The sequence below is a fragment of the Octopus bimaculoides genome, chromosome 15 (genome assembly GCF_046866305.1).
Source record: "Octopus bimaculoides isolate indiv1 chromosome 15, ASM4686630v1, whole genome shotgun sequence".
In the NCBI taxonomy this organism is placed as follows: domain Eukaryota; kingdom Metazoa; phylum Mollusca; class Cephalopoda; order Octopoda; family Octopodidae; genus Octopus; species Octopus bimaculoides.
The window spans coordinates 30,264,338-30,282,745 of NC_142942.1; the positions used below are offsets into that span (position 1 = coordinate 30,264,338).

An 18,408-nucleotide genomic window follows, 5' to 3' on the forward strand; every position below is an offset into this window, starting at 1 on the left:
GACTGTTCAACAATACATCATGCTGTTACTAATAAAAGAAAAAGGAACCATAAAAAAATCGTCAAATTTAGCCCGAACACCCTGTAGTATAGCACCAAATCAAAGCCTAATATTTTGGACAGCGTTTATCGGAATAGCCCTCCTTATCATTGAACAAATTAGAATAGTTTCAATGGAGGACTCCAAAGCAGACGCTATGTGTTAGTAGTAATCTGACTCCCCCACCACACCAACACGTGATTTGTGAAACTGGCAATGTCAGTATAACTAGGAACAAAGTCGACATAAATGGTCAGGAATCAGAAAACAGACATGCCTACCTCACTTCTATAGCCGTTTTCTAGAAACCCTCGTAATTCAAGTTTAATTGAAGATCTCTCGTCACCCGTTTCTCAAAGACATGAATATGCTAATAAATAAGAAATAGCTATTTCGTTATAACATGCATGATAGCTCTTGGTTTTGATACATGTATTAATACTATGTGGGGAGCGGAGGGGGTGTTTGTGTGTGTTTGTGTGTATCTGTGTGAGCGCGCGTGCGCGTGTACTCTCGCTGAGGAATTTAAGCAAAATGTAAGCTTAGATCGGATAAATTGTTTGTTGGTTTTATTTTGCCTGAAACTAGTTAAAAGTAATTAATTATTGTGAAAATGTTCTAGACAGTTAGTAAAGTAAGAAAACAAACAACATACAAAAACAAGACATTGAGATTGTAAACGTACTTTGCATTGAATTAACTCTATAACGAGAAAATGAGGGAAACTACGTGGCCAGTCGACTTGGTATCGACTCAAATCATACCCCATCGACTTAAAAAAAGTAGAATGAACATATTGGTTGATGTGTTCCTCGATACACTGCATTTGAGGGGGAAAAAAGGCAGTTGGATCATAGCTGTTAGCTCTTTGATCATATACCACCTAGCTCATGGCTTGTTTGGGTTTAAACAGTAACACTATAAAACTGAGTGACTAATTTGTCTTGATGATCACTTTAAAATTAACACCCAGCCGAGTCTGCCGCCTAGTCTCAATTCTTGCATGTTGACTCTTGCATAGCCCTTGTGAGTGAAATTATTATGCAATTAACCATGTTAATCGAGTTCTCTAAGAAAAATTTAAATTACAAATTTCAATATAAGAAATAAAGTATTATGGCTATATTACACATTTACAGATTATTGATATTATGCCCTCTGTAAATGTGTAACAGAGCCACAATACTTAGAAACACTTGATTATTTTTCTACTCAGTACATTTTGTGTATTCATAATATATTTGCAGCGGATCTCTCCTGATAAAAAGAAGACAGTACATGTAATCCAGCAAAGTGAACTGGCACCTAGATATTTCATTTATGGCTGCATTGAGTTGATTCTACTCAACCAATCAATGGTTGGCACGATGCAATATTAACTAGCATACTTAATCACTGACAGAGATAGCAGCGGTTACTGACATGTTATGTTAACCAACACGCCTATTAACAAACAGTAGTAGCAGTATCAGCTGTAGTTGGCACGGCCATATCCAAGAGACCTACATCTCGCCACTTATATGAAAAAAGCTATGCAATAGAACAACAGCAACCGACGTCCTTTGCAAACAATTTTTACAATAAAAAACTTAGTTTTTGCAGTCAGCAGCCCTTCAAATTCCATTATATAAATATAACTGCACAAGAAGTTTCTAAATGAGAACTATAATACATTTTCCGGCTTGCTTGATTTTATAGAAAGTACTTTATAACGTGAGTATACGTACATTTTATACACACGTCTACTGTAGACTCACGTACGTCTATATACACGCATCAGCCACATTACGAAAATGTTGCTGTGAGACCTAATTGTCTGATCCAGAAACAGATATCAGAAGCATAAGAAAGATTTGTTGAGAGTAAAGGAACAGCTAATGTGTATATTTGGAGGTACATCATTGAAAAAGCAACGTATGTACAAGACCCGTACCAATGTTTCATTAATTACACAAAAGCCTTTGATATCTTGAAGAGATCATTAAAACCTTAGAAAATATAAATGAAGACAGAAAAGACTTACAAATTTTCAGAAACATAAATTAGCAATCAGAAATGAAAATAAAATAGGACAGTATGAGACATTGAGGAAACGAAAACGAAAAGGATGGGTGTGTTATCACCAAACCTGCATTTATTATACAACGAACTAATTATGCGATCTATTGACTATCTACCACTTATACAGAGAGAAGGACAAAACGTCAACAATACCTGATATGCAGGCGATAAATAGCTACAATAAAGATCTATATGTATTAGTTAGCACTATTAATGATGAGAGAGAAAACATGGGCAGAGGTCCGAAATTAGCAGGATATGAAAGAAAATATTACCAATTGGTAACAAAATACTTAATTAAACAACTCGTTAGTTTTAAATATTTGGGAACCATCATAACATCAGATGAGAAAAACTTCAAATCAAGTCAAGAATTAAATAATTCAAGGTTGTTTTTTTAAGATCAAACATATATTCTCTACAGACAGTAGACCGCGAAATGAAAATCACAAGAGCTGAGGAAACCCATGGGATGTCCTTTCTCATCATTCTTAGATGTGTTGCAGAGCATATTGAAGAATTGTCATTTGTGGATGAGGTTGTGGTACCATTAATGAGGGCTTTCGTGTATGAGTCAGGAAAAGTAGTTTGAAAGAAGAGCGAGAACGCTTGAAATAGTAGAGTCATATGAAGTTTAAAGTGAAGAAAAGCAGCAGTGGGCCCCTCGGGAAAGATAAGGTGATGGGAAAGCCATTTCAGGTAAATAATGAATGCATTCTATGGGTTTTTAAAAAGAAAGTGAAGAGTCTGGTACGTTGGTAGAAGTCCAACCTGAATGACAGGCATTTTGTGGTATAAAGATCTAGGAGCAAGTGAACAAGTGGCTTAGGCGGATAAAACATTGATTACTGGAAAGGCAAAGTTTTGGTGCTGTCAGTTTGGACTGTAACCAAGATTTATGTGGTAGCTGCTTAAGTATGAGTCAGCAGTTACAAGTGTTAAACGCGTGCAACAAAAACTAAATATTTATTTTAACACATGACTGGGAGTGCCAAGAACATTGTCCGTTGTAGTTCTCTTTATTCCTTCTGTCTGGAAATTGCGATTTCTTCTGACATCAGTGGTCGAAAGCGTGAAAAGTATTCTTGGTTATGATGATGACTACTCAAAACTGTGAGTTCACTAAAACCCTTTTCTACAGCTACATAACTATTATTAAGGTGCTGTGTAGCAAAATAGTAAAACTGCGGATAATATACATTGCGGTATCTAGTTATTGTCTTTATGTTCTAAGTTTAAATCCCACTGAGATGAATTTTTCCTTTCATCCTTCTGTGACTGACAGAATAAGAATCCCTCTAATACAGACTCCGATATAATTAACAGTTTCTTCCTCCCCGAATGTCCATCCTTTCACATATTATAAATTATTTTTGACTTATTTTAGTAATTTGTTTTTTGTACTGTTTTCTCATCAGTTATGCTTGGAGCAAATAAAAAAGGGCGTTTATTGGTAAGTCTTGTGGATTGGCAGAATCGTTAGAGCATCGGACAAGATGCCTTAGAGCATTTCTTGCAGTTCATTAAATTGTCTTTGGTTATCGTCTTCTTGTTTGAGCACTCTTCATATTAAGCTATTAAGCAACGTTCTTTGTTCGTGTCATTTTGTCGCATTTCTCTCTCTCTCTCTCTCTCTCTCTCTCTCTCTCTCTATATATATATATATATATATATATATATATATATATATATATATATATATATATATATATATATATATATATATATATATATAGTGATTGTAAAAACACAATCAGGCATTCAGAAACACACAAAGACCGTTAACTTCATTTAAACATTTATTTGTAATACGATGTCAAAATTTTCGTAGCTCGAAACTGCCACCTGTTCACTGACAAAAAATGTGCTGCATCAGAATTTTTGTCCGTATTCAGGTCATAATTTCGAGTGACAAATATTTTGACATCGTATTACAAATAAATATTTATGTGGAGTTAATGGTAATCGTGTGTTTCTGAATGGCTAACTTATGTCTTCCACGCTGCAATCGCTTTAGTTTCAACACACCACCCCAGATAAAAATTTGTGCATAATCAACTCGTTCTTCATAACTAATTTTCTTTTTGACACTGCATGTATTCTGCACGTTCCTCCGTAGTACTGTGAGTTTTTATCCGTTGGTTCGTCTTGTCATTCTTCTCCTTCGTCTTTATCTAACTACTCCAATTCTCCGAGTGTGTTCCATAATCAAAAGTGTTTTAATGTGAAATGAAAATGAATTGGTTGTGCAAAAAATTTACAGAAAGATAATAAAATATAAGAAAAGATAAAAAGAAACTGCAATACCTTCCTTGCTGCCTTACCGTCCGCTGCCCCCAGAAAGTGAAAGTGAAAGTGAAAGTGTTTTCCTTCGCACAAAGCTGAAAGTGTTCTAGAAAATGAAATCATTATAGAACAAGTGTTTTCCTAAAAAATGAAATTATGAACGAATTTAAGAAAGTATGATTCATACCCATACACACTCTCATATACACAGAAATTGTTTCCTCAATATTTTAACAATCATAACGCGACGAGCTGGCAGAGTTGTTAGCACGTATTTCGTCCGTCTTTACGTTTCGATTTCAAATTCCGCCGAGGTCGACTTTGCCTTTTACCCTTTCGGGATCGATAAATTAAATAACAGTTGAGACTTGGGGTCGATGTAAACGACTTATCCCCTCTCCTGAACATGCTGTCCTTGTGCCAAAATTTGAAGGCAATATTTTAAAAGACTTCACAATAAAGCCAATACTCGTTTATCATACAGACACTCCACGAAAGGGAGCGAGATATAAAGGTATATCTGCCTGACATATGGCAATCAAAGAAAGAGACTGGGGTAACAAAAGAAATGTTCACGTACTGATTTGTTTCATACTTTTGCCCAGTATGAAAAAGATATTGCGAAACACATAATGTTGCACCTGAGCATTGTTGTGGGGTTGATAATATTCAGAACCTTGACATCTTTCAGACCTTCATCTTTGTCGAAGTAGTTTATCTATCATCAAACATTATTTTCTTAGGCCAACCTTAGTTTGAGTAAGAAAATACATTAGTGGGCACTTCCTAATTTGGGTCCGTTTATCAATGCAAAGAAGACTTAATACATGACTATCAGCGAAGATAAAATCAATCTATCCATTTACAGCAACAATGGCACACAACACACGGTTAGTAACTTCAAGTACCTTGGATACTGTGTTACTAACGATAAGAAAGACTTTCTTATATGCAATGGACTAAACTAGAGTGCCTGCAACAAGTGTAAACATGAGTAGACGGATGTGTGTTTTCAGTCCTGCTAGGGACTTACACGTTTTTATACAGATGTGGAAACGACGGATGCTTCTGGCATACATCCCATCGCTGTAGGCAATGTCTTCTGGAGGTTCGCGTCTAAAGTCATCTGCTGGTCTGTCGCACCTGAACTAGGCGAGGATCTCATCCTGGTGCCGCTGGGGTTCGTATGAGCAGCGGGTGAGGGGAAGCCGCCGACACCATAGTTGTTCAATGACTGATCTCCCGAGCGGATACCAAGTGATTCCAGACATCACGTTGTTAAGCTTGACATGAAAAATGCCTTCAATGCCTGCCTCAACCACTCCCCATTTGCCTACCCGCTGGCTTACTTGTCATACAGGTCTCTGAGTAGGCTCCTCACTGCCGATAATGTCATACCATCTTCGATTGGCGTTCAAGAGGGCGATCCATTGGGACTTCCTTTCTCCGTTCTTGGGATGGACGGCGTTGCTCGGAGCATCACGGCTCCTTTCAAAGTCTGGTACTGGACGATGCAATGATAGGTGGGCCTGCAGAAAGTGTCTGTCACATCTCCGATCAGTGGTTCCTGCTCTGGCGAGAATCGACCGCGAGATTAACTCATCCTAGTTGAATATCCGTCTCTGATGTGCAATCATTACTCCACCAAGTGCAGATGTCCTGGAAAGAGGACGCCCTTATCCTTGGTTCACTGATCCTTTCGCCTACCATTTGCTCCACCCTCAGGTCCATGCTTCGCTAGATCGAAACTCTGACGAGCAGATTGAACCTGATCGACATCCATCCGATATTCTGCCTGTTATGGAACTGCCTCGCTTTGCTGAAGTTTCTATATACCTTCCGTAGTGCCCCTTGCTACAGCCACGCATCTCTCCTCACAGATCTCGACGCCTGTATCCTACGGTTCTCTGAGGAGATATGCAACATCTGACTCGAAGTTACTGAGTGGCATTAGACCACCTTACACGTCAGATATTGCGGCCTCGGCTTCGATCTACGGTCTCACTAGCCCAACCGGCATTTCTTTCGTCGGTGACTTCTTGCAAGGTCTTCAACAACAGGATTCTCTACAACACAACTGAACCTGCTGTGTTTGGGGAGTGAAAAGTGGACTACGTGTCATGAAGCCAGTTCAACCTCTACCCAACGGACGTCCACAACACCCCCTCTGCTTTGTCCACGTCCGGTTCCTCTCAAAATAAATGGGACGCTATCCAGTGCAGCATGATGTCGGATGAGCTGGTGCACAGTCTTGACCAGAACTCTCTGGCATGCTTCCAATCAGCATCCCGGCCCCACAGTGATATCTGCCTCAATGCAATGCTATCACTCTCAACTGACACTCGGTTGGATAGCGATTGTTTGTGCATCGGTGTTTCCTTAGGTTTAGATCTGTGAGCCTCACAAATGCCGTTTCAGATCCAATGTGAACTCTTTCGGCCTCCATCCATTGTCATACCGTTATAGTACTGGTTGCCTTCTACACCATGCTGCTCTCAATGAGATTATAAAGCAGGCTTCCTTTTCAAGCTTGAGCCAGCAGGGCTGGACAGAGGAGACGGTAAAAGGCCTGACGGCATGGCAATTTTCCCGTTCCGCGGATGTAAGCCCCTCATCTTGGATGCCACTTGATGCAACACCTTCTCCAGCGGCAATCTAGCGGCAGCCCAGGCTTCGTGAAGAAGGGCAAAATGTCAAAATATTGGCTGCTCTCTGACAAATTTGTGGTCCAGCTTGTAGCAGTGAAGATCTCCGACGTTCTTGCCTCCTTGATTACACCTCTTGTCAATGCTATCAGGGTGGACATGGGTATCCGCAAGTGCGAGCAGCGTCAGTCAGAGTGGCTGTTCTAGTGCCTCTCCTTCGCCATCCTTCGGAGCAATGTTTTTTCCATTTTGACCGCAGGAGCCATGAGACAGACTGACAAGTCTTTGTAGTTATAGCTGTTGCATATGGCGGCTGTGGTCAGTGGAAATTGACTTCAGAGGGACTATCGTTATTTTTCATCGCTTTCTACTTTTATTTTTATTTGTTTTTGCTTTTAAAGTAATCCTCTTTGGAATATCTATCAAAGAATGTACTGAACTCAAAGTAAAACAAACACTGTTTTATGAGCAATAAAAACACATAAATTAATAGTTTGCCATATGATTTATACATTTTCCGTTGACACAAAATATTATCTGCTAACTTATTCTATCATTTTATGTTTATCCCTTCGTCTAATTCTCATCAATTGTATTGACCAGTGAGTTTAAATCGTGGTTTACACTGTATTTACTATTTTCTATCTTTTCTTTCTTAGTTTTACTTGCGATATGCAAATATGCTCTTATAAACACACCGACAGATTATAAGGTTATAAGTATAAATTCGTCATAAAACAAGTCTTCTGAAGTAAATGTATTCTATGCTGGATTCTGATGAGCTGACATTCGATTGCATCGATGTAATGATACATCTTGAGTCTATAGTTGAGTCTATAGAAAAATTACATCAATACACCAAAGCTGAAAATTTTAACTTAATTTTAAAATTTCAAAAAGTGAAGCCAAATAGAAAAGCTCTATGCACACTGTGTGTGTGTGTGTGTGTGTGTGTGTGTGTGTGTGTGTGTGTGTGTGTGTGTGTGTGCGTGCGTGTGTGTGTGTGTGTGTGTGTGTGTGTGTGTGCGTGTGTGTGTGTGTGTGTGTGTGTGCGTGTGTGTGTACTTATTAGTTATTTACTTATTCATTTCCCCTTTATTCTTTTGTTCTCTTCATGCTATTTCTTGACCGGTTAACTTGAATTTGTGGTTTACGATATATATATTTTTTAAATATAATTTACTAATGAAATGATTACAACATCAACAAGAGGTACGAGATGCATTCCAGGTTTGAGACTTTTTTAAAAGAGGCAGTTATCATTGTCGTAGATCTTTGTAATTCTAGTATAGCATTACTATCCATCTGCAAGCAGATTTTATTTTAAATTGGAGAAGGCTGTAACTTCATTTTAAACGCACCCTACTAAACGCTTCTTGTCACAGCTGACTAGTTTACAGAATGCGTCGGGACGTGAAGACAATTTGTTTGCTCACTATGGAAATACAGTTTTGTGTTAAACTGGGGAAAATGCTACAAAAATATATGAAAAGCTCCAGACTGCTTATGTATTAGCTTGTATGAGCCTAGCATCTGTTTTTCACGGGCACAAGTAGTTCAAGGACAGTATAGAGATGAGAGATAGTGAGACGTGTAGGAGGAAGAAAGATGTCAGAACTTCAGAAGTAGCTGAGAAAATTCACAATTTTCTGAATGCAAACTGTTGTGTGTCTATAAACACAATAAGAATGCAGTTTGGAGGTTTGAAGTTAGTGTGGAAACTGTACACAGAATTATTCATGAAGATCTGAACATGCGCCAACTTCGTGCAAAGTTTTCTCTCAGGGTGCTCAGTGACGAACGGAAGGAAAGATGCGTCGGTGACCACAGAGAGATAGTTAGATCATCACCTCCAATCCAAGTCTGATGAAAGCTGAATTTACGGTAATGATCCAGAGACCAAGAAACAGAGTGCCCAATGGCAACATTTTGGTTCCCCCAAACCCAAGAAAGCCAGGCAAAACAAGTCCACTGGGACGCTAATGATGATCCACTTTTTCGGCAGCAAGAGCGTCATCTACATCCACTAGATTCCCTCCAGACAAACGGTCAACAAAGAGTATTTTGTGGAGGGTTTGAGAAAAGTTCAGGAAGAGATTTCAACGCAAAAGCCAGAGCTCATCCACTCGAGTCGGTGAAATCTGCACCAGGAAAATGCACCAGTCCACAATTCCATCCTGGTAACCAACTACTTGACCGAGATAAGCATCAACATTGTCCATCACCCTCCCTATAGTCCAGACCTTGCTTTCTGTGACTCTTGGTTGTTCCCCAAGCTCAGGGGCAGTCATGAGGTTGTGATAAGGCTCTTGGACACCTTCAATTTGGAGGACTTCCATGGGGGATTTATGAACTGACTGGATCGCTAAAACAAGTGCATAGAAGTCAGAAGATCCTACTTTGAAGGAGATTATAGTTTTGTATTTCTTTTAAATTGATAAATGTCTCTCGTGAAAAGGTCTCAAATTTTGAATATATTTTGTGGAATAAGGATTGCTTCAACAAACAAACTTTTTCTTGTTGTTGTAATAATACTGACATGATGCATCATTTCAAAAGCAGGAGGCCACCTAGAAGTCACTAGCTAGGCGTTCCCGGCTTCCTTAGAGTGTCAGGAACTAACGAGATAAAACACTTGTTTGAAGATTTCGCTTGCAGACCGCTCACTCCGTAAATCACTAAAGCTCCAGCGATTATACTGTCGATGAATTAATGGTAGCATTATGTAATAGAACATGTTGTTCATTCCAAGGCGTTTTAACATCTAGTGCTATGAGGGAATCCTCCCCAGAGCACTGTGGGGGTAGTGAACAGGCGAACATGCAAAATACATGCATTGAGTATGTGTAGGTGATAGTGTTTACAACTCTAGCGCTGCTTCTAATTCATAATTGAATATATGAATTGTGTGTGTGTGTGTGTGTGTGTGTGTGTGTGTGTGTGTGTGTGTGTGTGTGTGTGTGTGTGTGTGTGTGCGTGTGTGCGCGTGCGTGTGTGTGTGTGCGCGTGCCTGTGTGTGTGTGTGTGTGTAAAATGATAAAGGTGGCTGGAGGCAATTTAAAACCATAAAGGAAATAATTCACCGTGTCTAAAAGTGACCAAGGGTGCAAAGGGCACTAGTATTGCTAGAAATAGGAGTCAAAGACCCCTTAGCCACAAAAAGGCGCATGTGCTCGTTGAACTAACGTTAATCTAATACATCTCGCTTACGGCGGGGAGTTGTTGTCTCCCCTGTCAGTTCAAATAGAACATGACACTTTTTGTGACTAAGGGTTCTTTAACTCCTATTTCTAACAATGCTGGTGCTCTTTGCCCTCTTGGTCACTTTTAATGATTGTGAATTTATATATATATAGGTACAGGCGTGGTTGTGTGGTAAGAAGCATGAGTTCCAAATGTAAATGTATATACGTACACATATATGTGTGTGTGTGTGTTTGAGCGTATGTATGTATTAGATTGTTAAACAGAAATGTTGTTTTAGAATGAAGGATGATGTAAATAACAACAACGTGAATTGTTTAACCTGCTATCTCTTAAAATATTTCTCAGGCTTCACAGTTACGAAATTTGTAAATGCAGTATTTTTGGCTTCCATATTGTTGAAGCTTTTATTGCGGATAAAAGCACAAAATGCTTGAAAATATCAAGTGTTGGGGAAACGTCAAATGAGTTTGGAAGAAACTGCAAGATTTTGTAATTCAATTTTCAATACATAAATACAGTAAGAAGTGTGGAGTTCTGACATTCTGTGTGTGTGTGTGTGTGTGTGTGTGTGTGTGTGTGTGTGTGAGCATGTGTGTGCGTGCGTGTGTGTGTGTGTACTTCGATTAGAGGTTGTTTTAACCTCGTGAAAGGATGGTTTCATCCAAGGAAATACCGGTTCAATACCTAATATTTGGGGAAAATTAATTTCCTTTAAATAACAAGTATATATATATAAACATATTTTATATTCGTATAAAAAAAGAAAAAGGAAATGGAGATTGGGAAGTTAATAATTGTTTATTATTAACAGCTTTTTAATCATCTTCACTTACAGCCGCTTCAATTAATACTCAGTAAATATTAAGAAAATATTAAATTTATATCTATATGACCTGAGCACAATATCTTCAGAGGTAAATGAATCCATAAGCATATATAAAACACCCAAGAGTATATTTTTTGCCTCTGAAGATATTATGCTCAAGTCATATGAATATAAATTTAATGTTTACTTAATATTTACTGAGTATTAATTGAAACAGCTGTAAATGAAGATGATTAATTTGCTGTTAATAATAAACAATTATTAACTTCTCAATCACCATTTTAATTTTCTTCCGAGATATATATAGTAATGCCTCGATATATGAGTCAATTTGTTCCCGGAGACCGCTCATAAAGCGAAAACTTGTTAAGCAGAATAATAATTTCCCTTTTAAATCGTACTTCATTGCCGGAAAAATATTATACCTATAGAATGTACAGAATATTTTATGTAAAGTAAAAAGAATGTCAAGATCATTTATAATTAAAAATATTATTATTTTAATCGTTTTCTGCATCGCTTTCACTCGACTAGACTCGCGCACACAATCACTGTAGACGCAATCGCCGATTCACAAAGCTTTCGTAGACGGGCTTGTAAATTTCTTTTTAAAATATACATCTAGAGTTGTTTTCTTAGAAGAAGCTTTTTTTTCGCTCTATAAATTTCTTGCTAACATGCAAAAGAATTTGTTATGGTAGTAGAAACCATTGCACTTCGTTGAAATTCTGAATCTTGTGCTTGAAGAATTTATCATAAAATAAAACTCGTAAACCTGGCGTCTCATAAAGCGGGTCCTCGTAAAGTGAGGTATAACTATATATATACATATATATATATATATATATATATATATATATATATATATATATATTAGACTGCGGCCATACTGGGGTACTGTCTTGAAGAATTTGTAGTCTCTTTTGCCGAACCGCTAAGTTACGTAAACACACCAACACCGGTTGTCGAGCGGTGGTGGGGGACAAATACAGACACGAAGACATACACACACACACACACACACACACACACACACACACACACACACACACACATATATATATATATATATATATATATATATATATACATATACATATACATACATACATACATACATACATACATACATACATATTCGGTCGGCCTGAGGCTATAGTAGAAGACACTTGCCCAAGATAAAACAAGAACATTTATATTGTAATCTATTCATTTCTTGGGTACATTCCGATTGTACAATTAAATAGCTGTTGCGCAAATTGTATAGCACTAGGTATTTTAAAATATTACTGAAATGTACAAAGGTTATGAATTAAAATATCAATGATACTGATTTCATTCCTTTCTTGTTCATTTTTTTCTTCTTTTTTTTATCTGCAATTAGTTTCCTCTCTGCATATATTATAGCCTGTACAATGCAACTGATGCAACTGTATGTATGCATGTATGTATGTATGTATGTATGTATGTATGTATGGATGGATGGATGGATGGATGTATGTATGTATAGATGGATGTATAGATGGATGTATAGATGGATGTATAGATGGATGTATGGATGGATGGATGTCATTATTCAGTTTTGTTTTAAGATTTCTTGCCAATAGAGAAAGAGCCAGTCTCTAACCTACATCCAAGGCTCCTTCGTTAGAAGTTCAACAAGATCAACAAGGTTTTTTTGTATGTATGTATAGGTGAAGATTTGTATGTTTTGTTTTATATGTGTATTCTCATGCATATAGTTGCATATCTAGACATATTCATATATACTTAAATGATAAATTTCTGGAAAGTTTTACAAATTTTTACAGTTCCAGTGATGGCTTGGATCTGTAGTCTTGGTATCAGCTTTCTCCTTTCTGGTTTTCAGAAGCCGAATTTTTTAAGGTTGGTATTTAGGTAGTGAGTTACAAATCTCAGTGCTCTGATAATTGCAGGTATAAAACCTGAATATGTAATCTGGATAGAGTAACTATAGATTTCTCAATAGTTCAGCATAGGCATTTTCGTTTTCACTAATTTTTAGCTTTATGTTAACATCCGCTGGGTAGCTGATTTCCACAACTGGACATTCTCTTCTCTATCCCAAATCACTATGTCAGGTCTATGTGTTCTTTTTAATTCTTTTACATGTTTCAGCCTTGAAGCTGTGGCCATGCTGGAGTACTGCATGTATATGTGTATGTATATGTCTCTTCTAGTTTTTAATTATTATAAATCTTCCACTGAGGAGGAATGTAGTTAACAGACAAATTTACATTTGGAACTTGAGAAAAGTGCTGCATATTTTTACTGTTCCACTCACAGATTGCACTTGTAATGTATAAAATAGCCGGTCGATTTCTCTCTCTGAAAATCCCAGTTTATCTAAATTCTCTTTTAAGCATTTACTAACAAAACCTAGTGCTTCAATTTTTATTGGTATGAATATGAATTCATAGTCTGGATATAGAAGCTAGAGGTTTCGAAGCAGTTGTCCATAAATATCCTCTTTTTCTTTGATTTTCAAAGAGATATTTATACCTGCAAGGCAGCTGACCTCTATGATGGCACGCACCTTTGCCCCTCTGTCCCAAACAACAATATCCGGCCTATTATGTTTATATTTGACAGAAGTTTTGATACGAACATTCTACCAGTATTCCTTGAATTGGTGTTTTTGAATGTATTCCATAACAGACAGATTTTCTAAGTTTACTTCAGTACAGTCTTTTTTTGCGGATGGCATTGTAAATTGTTTTAGCAACAACATCGGGTCGCATAGAGAGGTAGTACCGTGACGACATTTCAGGACAGTTGCTAATCACATGCGTGATATCTTCCACAGAAACATGACATAGCCTACACATGCGGTTGCACCTTGGGATTACAAGGGCGTCACTGTCTCTCTTGTTCACCAGGTACTTTGTGGCAATCCCCTGTTCCTGGATTGCAAACGCATAGCCTTCAAAGTGAGATGTGATGTAGTAGTCTTGTGTCCAAGAAAGGCTGCGCTTCATGTCAATTCTACTGTCTTCTTGAAGTCTCTGGGCGACACACCCATGCGTAGTCTTTTTTTGAATGCTGAGTGTTTTCCATCCAGGTCTTCTCTGAGGTAAGCGATCCCAGCTGTTTTAGGACTGTATAGGAGATCATCAGGAAGAGAGTGCTTCTTAAGGAGCTACCAACTCATACAATGTTGCTCACTTCACTTTTCAACACTTCATTTATATATTTATTTTTGCTGCTGTTGTTCAGCAGGTGCTGCCTGAGTGATACCATACGACTTTCGAAGACTATCTGCACTGATCTCAGGCCTCTGCCACCTTCATTTCCTCTTAGGTAGAGCCTGTCAACATCACTGTTTCTGTGGAAGTTCCCAGTTGCTGTCAGGATTTTGCAGGTTTTGATATCTATGGAGTGGATTTCCTCTATAGACTAATCAAGTATCCCAAATGTTGGGATCAGCACATATACATGTATGTATGTATGTAAGAATGAAGAATTTGAGCATTCAAACTTTATGTTTATTTCCAGGTTAGAATAAAAGCCCGACACGTGTTTCGATGATCACTGCTAGTGACGCTATTGAATTTCACCCAAACAAACAGTCAAGGAAAACATCTCATTGAGGAATGTTCAGAGTCTACTACTGCTACCAAATCTAATTCAAACTAATTGAGGAGAAAAATTCCTCTTCAAGCTATGTCAAATTTATTTGCCCTGAAGAGATCTCATCAATAATGCATAAATTTCTGCATATGAATATGCAACAAAACGCGATTGGTGCGATCGAAACACGAGTCGGACTTTTATCCAAACAGGAAATAAATATGAAGTTTGAATGTTCAAATTCTCCATTCTCCTCATATTAATATTATTCTTTACACTCTAAGTACCTAAGAAATGAGCTGGAACATCGGATGAGAGTTGAAGGTAGATTACCAAAATACGCACACGCACCATCGGAAGGAACCAGCCTTGACATTTTACTCAGAGAAATTCGATATCTGCCTGGATGTCATATCCCTCTTCTTACCATATGTGTGTGTATGTGTGTAAGTGTGTTTGCATGTAGGTATGTATATATATATATATATATATATATATATATAAAGTGTAGTATAATGCCACTTAAGTGTGGCTGACCCCTAGGGGTGGATGTTACTGTTGCTTTTAGCCCCAGGAGGACATCTCCTCCAGCTGGCTTATCGACACACGACTGTGTCCTGTTTGCCAAGGGAAGTTATCCCTCTCACCTCGATCTGCAGCACGAACGTATCCGGATTTCAGGGTTATTTCCCTTCGTCGGCGTCCGACAGCTGATGACCTTGGTGAGAGAGACAAAAACCTGGCAAACTTATATCTTCTTTTCCAGTGAAATTCTTCACTGATATTGAAAAGGTGAAAACAAGCAATGTTAATTCTCTAAATGAAGTATTAACAGTAACTGCCAGGTTTTTGTCTCTCTCACCAAGGTCATCAGCTGTCGGACGCCGACGAAGGGAAATAACCCTGAAATCCGGATACGTTCGTGCTGCAGATCGAGGTGAGAGGGATAACTTCCCTTGGCAAACAGGACACAGTCGTGTGTCGATAAGCCAGCTGGAGGAGATGTCCTCCTGGGGCTAAAAGCAACAGTAACATCCACCCCTAGGGGTCAGCCACACTTAAGTGGCAATATACTACACTTTATCGTGCAGTTACTGTTAATACTTCATTTAGAGAATTAACATTGCTATATATATATATATATATATATATATATATATATATATATATATATATATGTGTATATAAATATATATATATATATATATATATATATATATATATATATATATATATATATATATATGCATACATACATACACACATACATATACATACATAGACACATTTATGTCTGCATGTGTATGTAAATAAATACATGCTGGCATATATATATATATATATATATATATATATATATATATATATAAACATATATGTTCTAAATGTATCTACGCATACAAACGTGTTTGTGTATTTGTGTGGATGTAGTATGTATGTATTAGATTGTTAAAAAGAAATGTTGTTTTAGAGTAATCTAATGAATGATGATATAAATGACAACAACGTGAATTGTTTAACCTGCTATCTCTCAAAATATTTCTCAGGCTTCACAGTTACGAAATTTGTAAATGCAGTATTTCTGGCTTCCATATCATTGAAGCTTTTATTGCGGATAAAAGCACAAAATGCTTGAAAATATGATCAAGTATTGGGGAAACGTCAAATGAGTTTGGAAGAAACTGCAAGATTTTGTAATTCAATTTTCAATACATAAATACAGTAAGAAGCGTGAGATTCTAATACTATCAGTAAAGAATACTGCTCCAATTAACAAATGTGGGCTGTTTGAGAGATAATTGTAAATGTTTTCCAGTGATCGGATGACAAATTGGCTGGGCTGTTACCGTTTCCTGTTTCCTGAAATGGAAATCCGGTATATATCCATCAAACCTTGACTACAATGTTTTGTGAGTGCAAGACCATTAACATACGACTCAGCTTTTCGATCTTGTCTAGGTCATTCTCTTTTGTAAGGTCCATGTTTCATTATAGGTCAACAAGTGACTGCAAAACTTTGGCACCTATATTTCCTGATTTAAAGCAGTTAAACCAATGCCGAACAGTTCACATTGTTGTATTGTTCTTTGCAAATGCTGTGCTGATATCTTATATTTATAAGTGTATATGAGCGAATGAGCGAGTGTGCGCGAATATGTATATATATATATATATATATATATATATATATATATATACATACATATATATATATATATATACATATATACATATATATATATATATACATATATACATATATATATATATACATATATACATACATATATATATATATATATATATATATATATATATATATATATATATATATATATATATATATATATTATAACAATAAGTCTAAGTTGGATTTTATAAATATTTAATGCATCGCTACGCGCGTTTCCACAAATCATATGACTTTAGCATGAAAGTCCGTATCCTCGAGATGAGTATAGTATAGTCCGTATTATCCGTGAACATCGGTTGATCATCATCATTGATTTATTTCATCAGGTGATACTGCTTTAGTGGATTAATCACAGAGGGACGTTTATCCCTTCTCGCCAGTATAAAGGGCAACCTAGCTATGTGGGTATTTCTGTATGTACTTGGCAGGGGGAGGTAGGTGATGGGAGTAGAGGAAGGAATGGTATCCCTATATTGCTACCATTCCTTCCTCTACTCCCATCACCTACCTCTCCCTGCTAGGTACACACAGAATATCCACATAGCTAGATTGGTCGTCATACTGGCAAAAAAGGGATAAACATACCTCTGTGATTAATCCACTAAAGCAGTATCACCTGATGAAATGAATCAATGATGATGATCAACCGGATGCTCACGGATAATACGGACTATACTATACTCATCTCAAGGATACGGACTTTGATTTTAAAGCCATGTGATTTGTGGAAACGCGCGTAGTGATGTATTAAATATTTATAAATTCTATCTCTCTATCTATCTAGGTCATCCCTCAGGACGCCCCATTTATAAATTCCATCCTAGAATTATTGTTATTATTATAGTTATCCTACATTATATCGGTATAACCACGATGCAAACCCGAAAAACTGACTCAGTAGTCAGTATCATCAAACGGTAACCGGCATAATGAAATAGGAGATTTATTTGCATGCTCTTAACGTTACCATAAACGAATTTAAAAGATGTGTGTGTGTGTGTGTGTGTGTGTGTGTGTGTGTGTGTGTGTGTGTGTGTGTGTGTGTGTGTGTGTGTGTCTGTGTGTGTGTGTAAATGTGCATACATGAAAATACATATGGATAAGCATTTGTAATGGGACTTATCAAAGGAATTAGTACTCATAAAGATACGCATAAATGGATAGATTAAAAACCTAGCGACAAGCCAATAAGCCAACCACGCAGAACAAAACAACTACAACAACAACTACAACAAAATAACAACATGATCCCATATACTTACAAACATGAATACACAAATACATTACGTACGTATATACGTATGAAACAGAGGTACTATCGAGGGATTCCAGTGAGGCAACGCAAGTACAGAGATATATGGGCGAAATTAATGGGCCTTTAAAGAGTAGGCCCAGTAATCACAAATCTTTTAAAATTCAGGGTAGACGCAATATCACAGCATTGATGATATTAGGATTGTTTAGAAAAACGCAGCACGCTATAATATCAACTGGAGAATACTGGAAAAGTTCAGACATACCTCAACAGTAGTATGAGTTGCACTCTGTTTGGCAGAGAT

At 37.2% G+C, this 18,408-nt stretch overlaps 1 protein-coding gene across 6 annotated transcripts in view; it reads right to left on the minus strand.

Moving 5' to 3' along the window:
- LOC106870248 (zinc finger protein 474) overlaps nucleotides 1-18,408 on the minus strand; it is a 161,892-nt gene that overhangs the window by 120,040 nt on the left and 23,444 nt on the right. Inside the window, exon 2 of one of the 6 annotated variants that reach the window (XM_014916303.3) lies at nucleotides 4,408-4,492. The exons of 3 other annotated variants lie outside the window; for them this stretch is intronic. In XM_014916303.3, coding sequence (XP_014771789.1) covers nucleotides 4,408-4,492 — 85 coding nt within the window. Of the gene's footprint in view, nucleotides 1-4,407; nucleotides 4,493-18,408 lie in introns of those variants that run through there. 2 more of the 6 variants (XM_089363646.1, XM_014916540.3) reach the window with 2 other exon arrangements.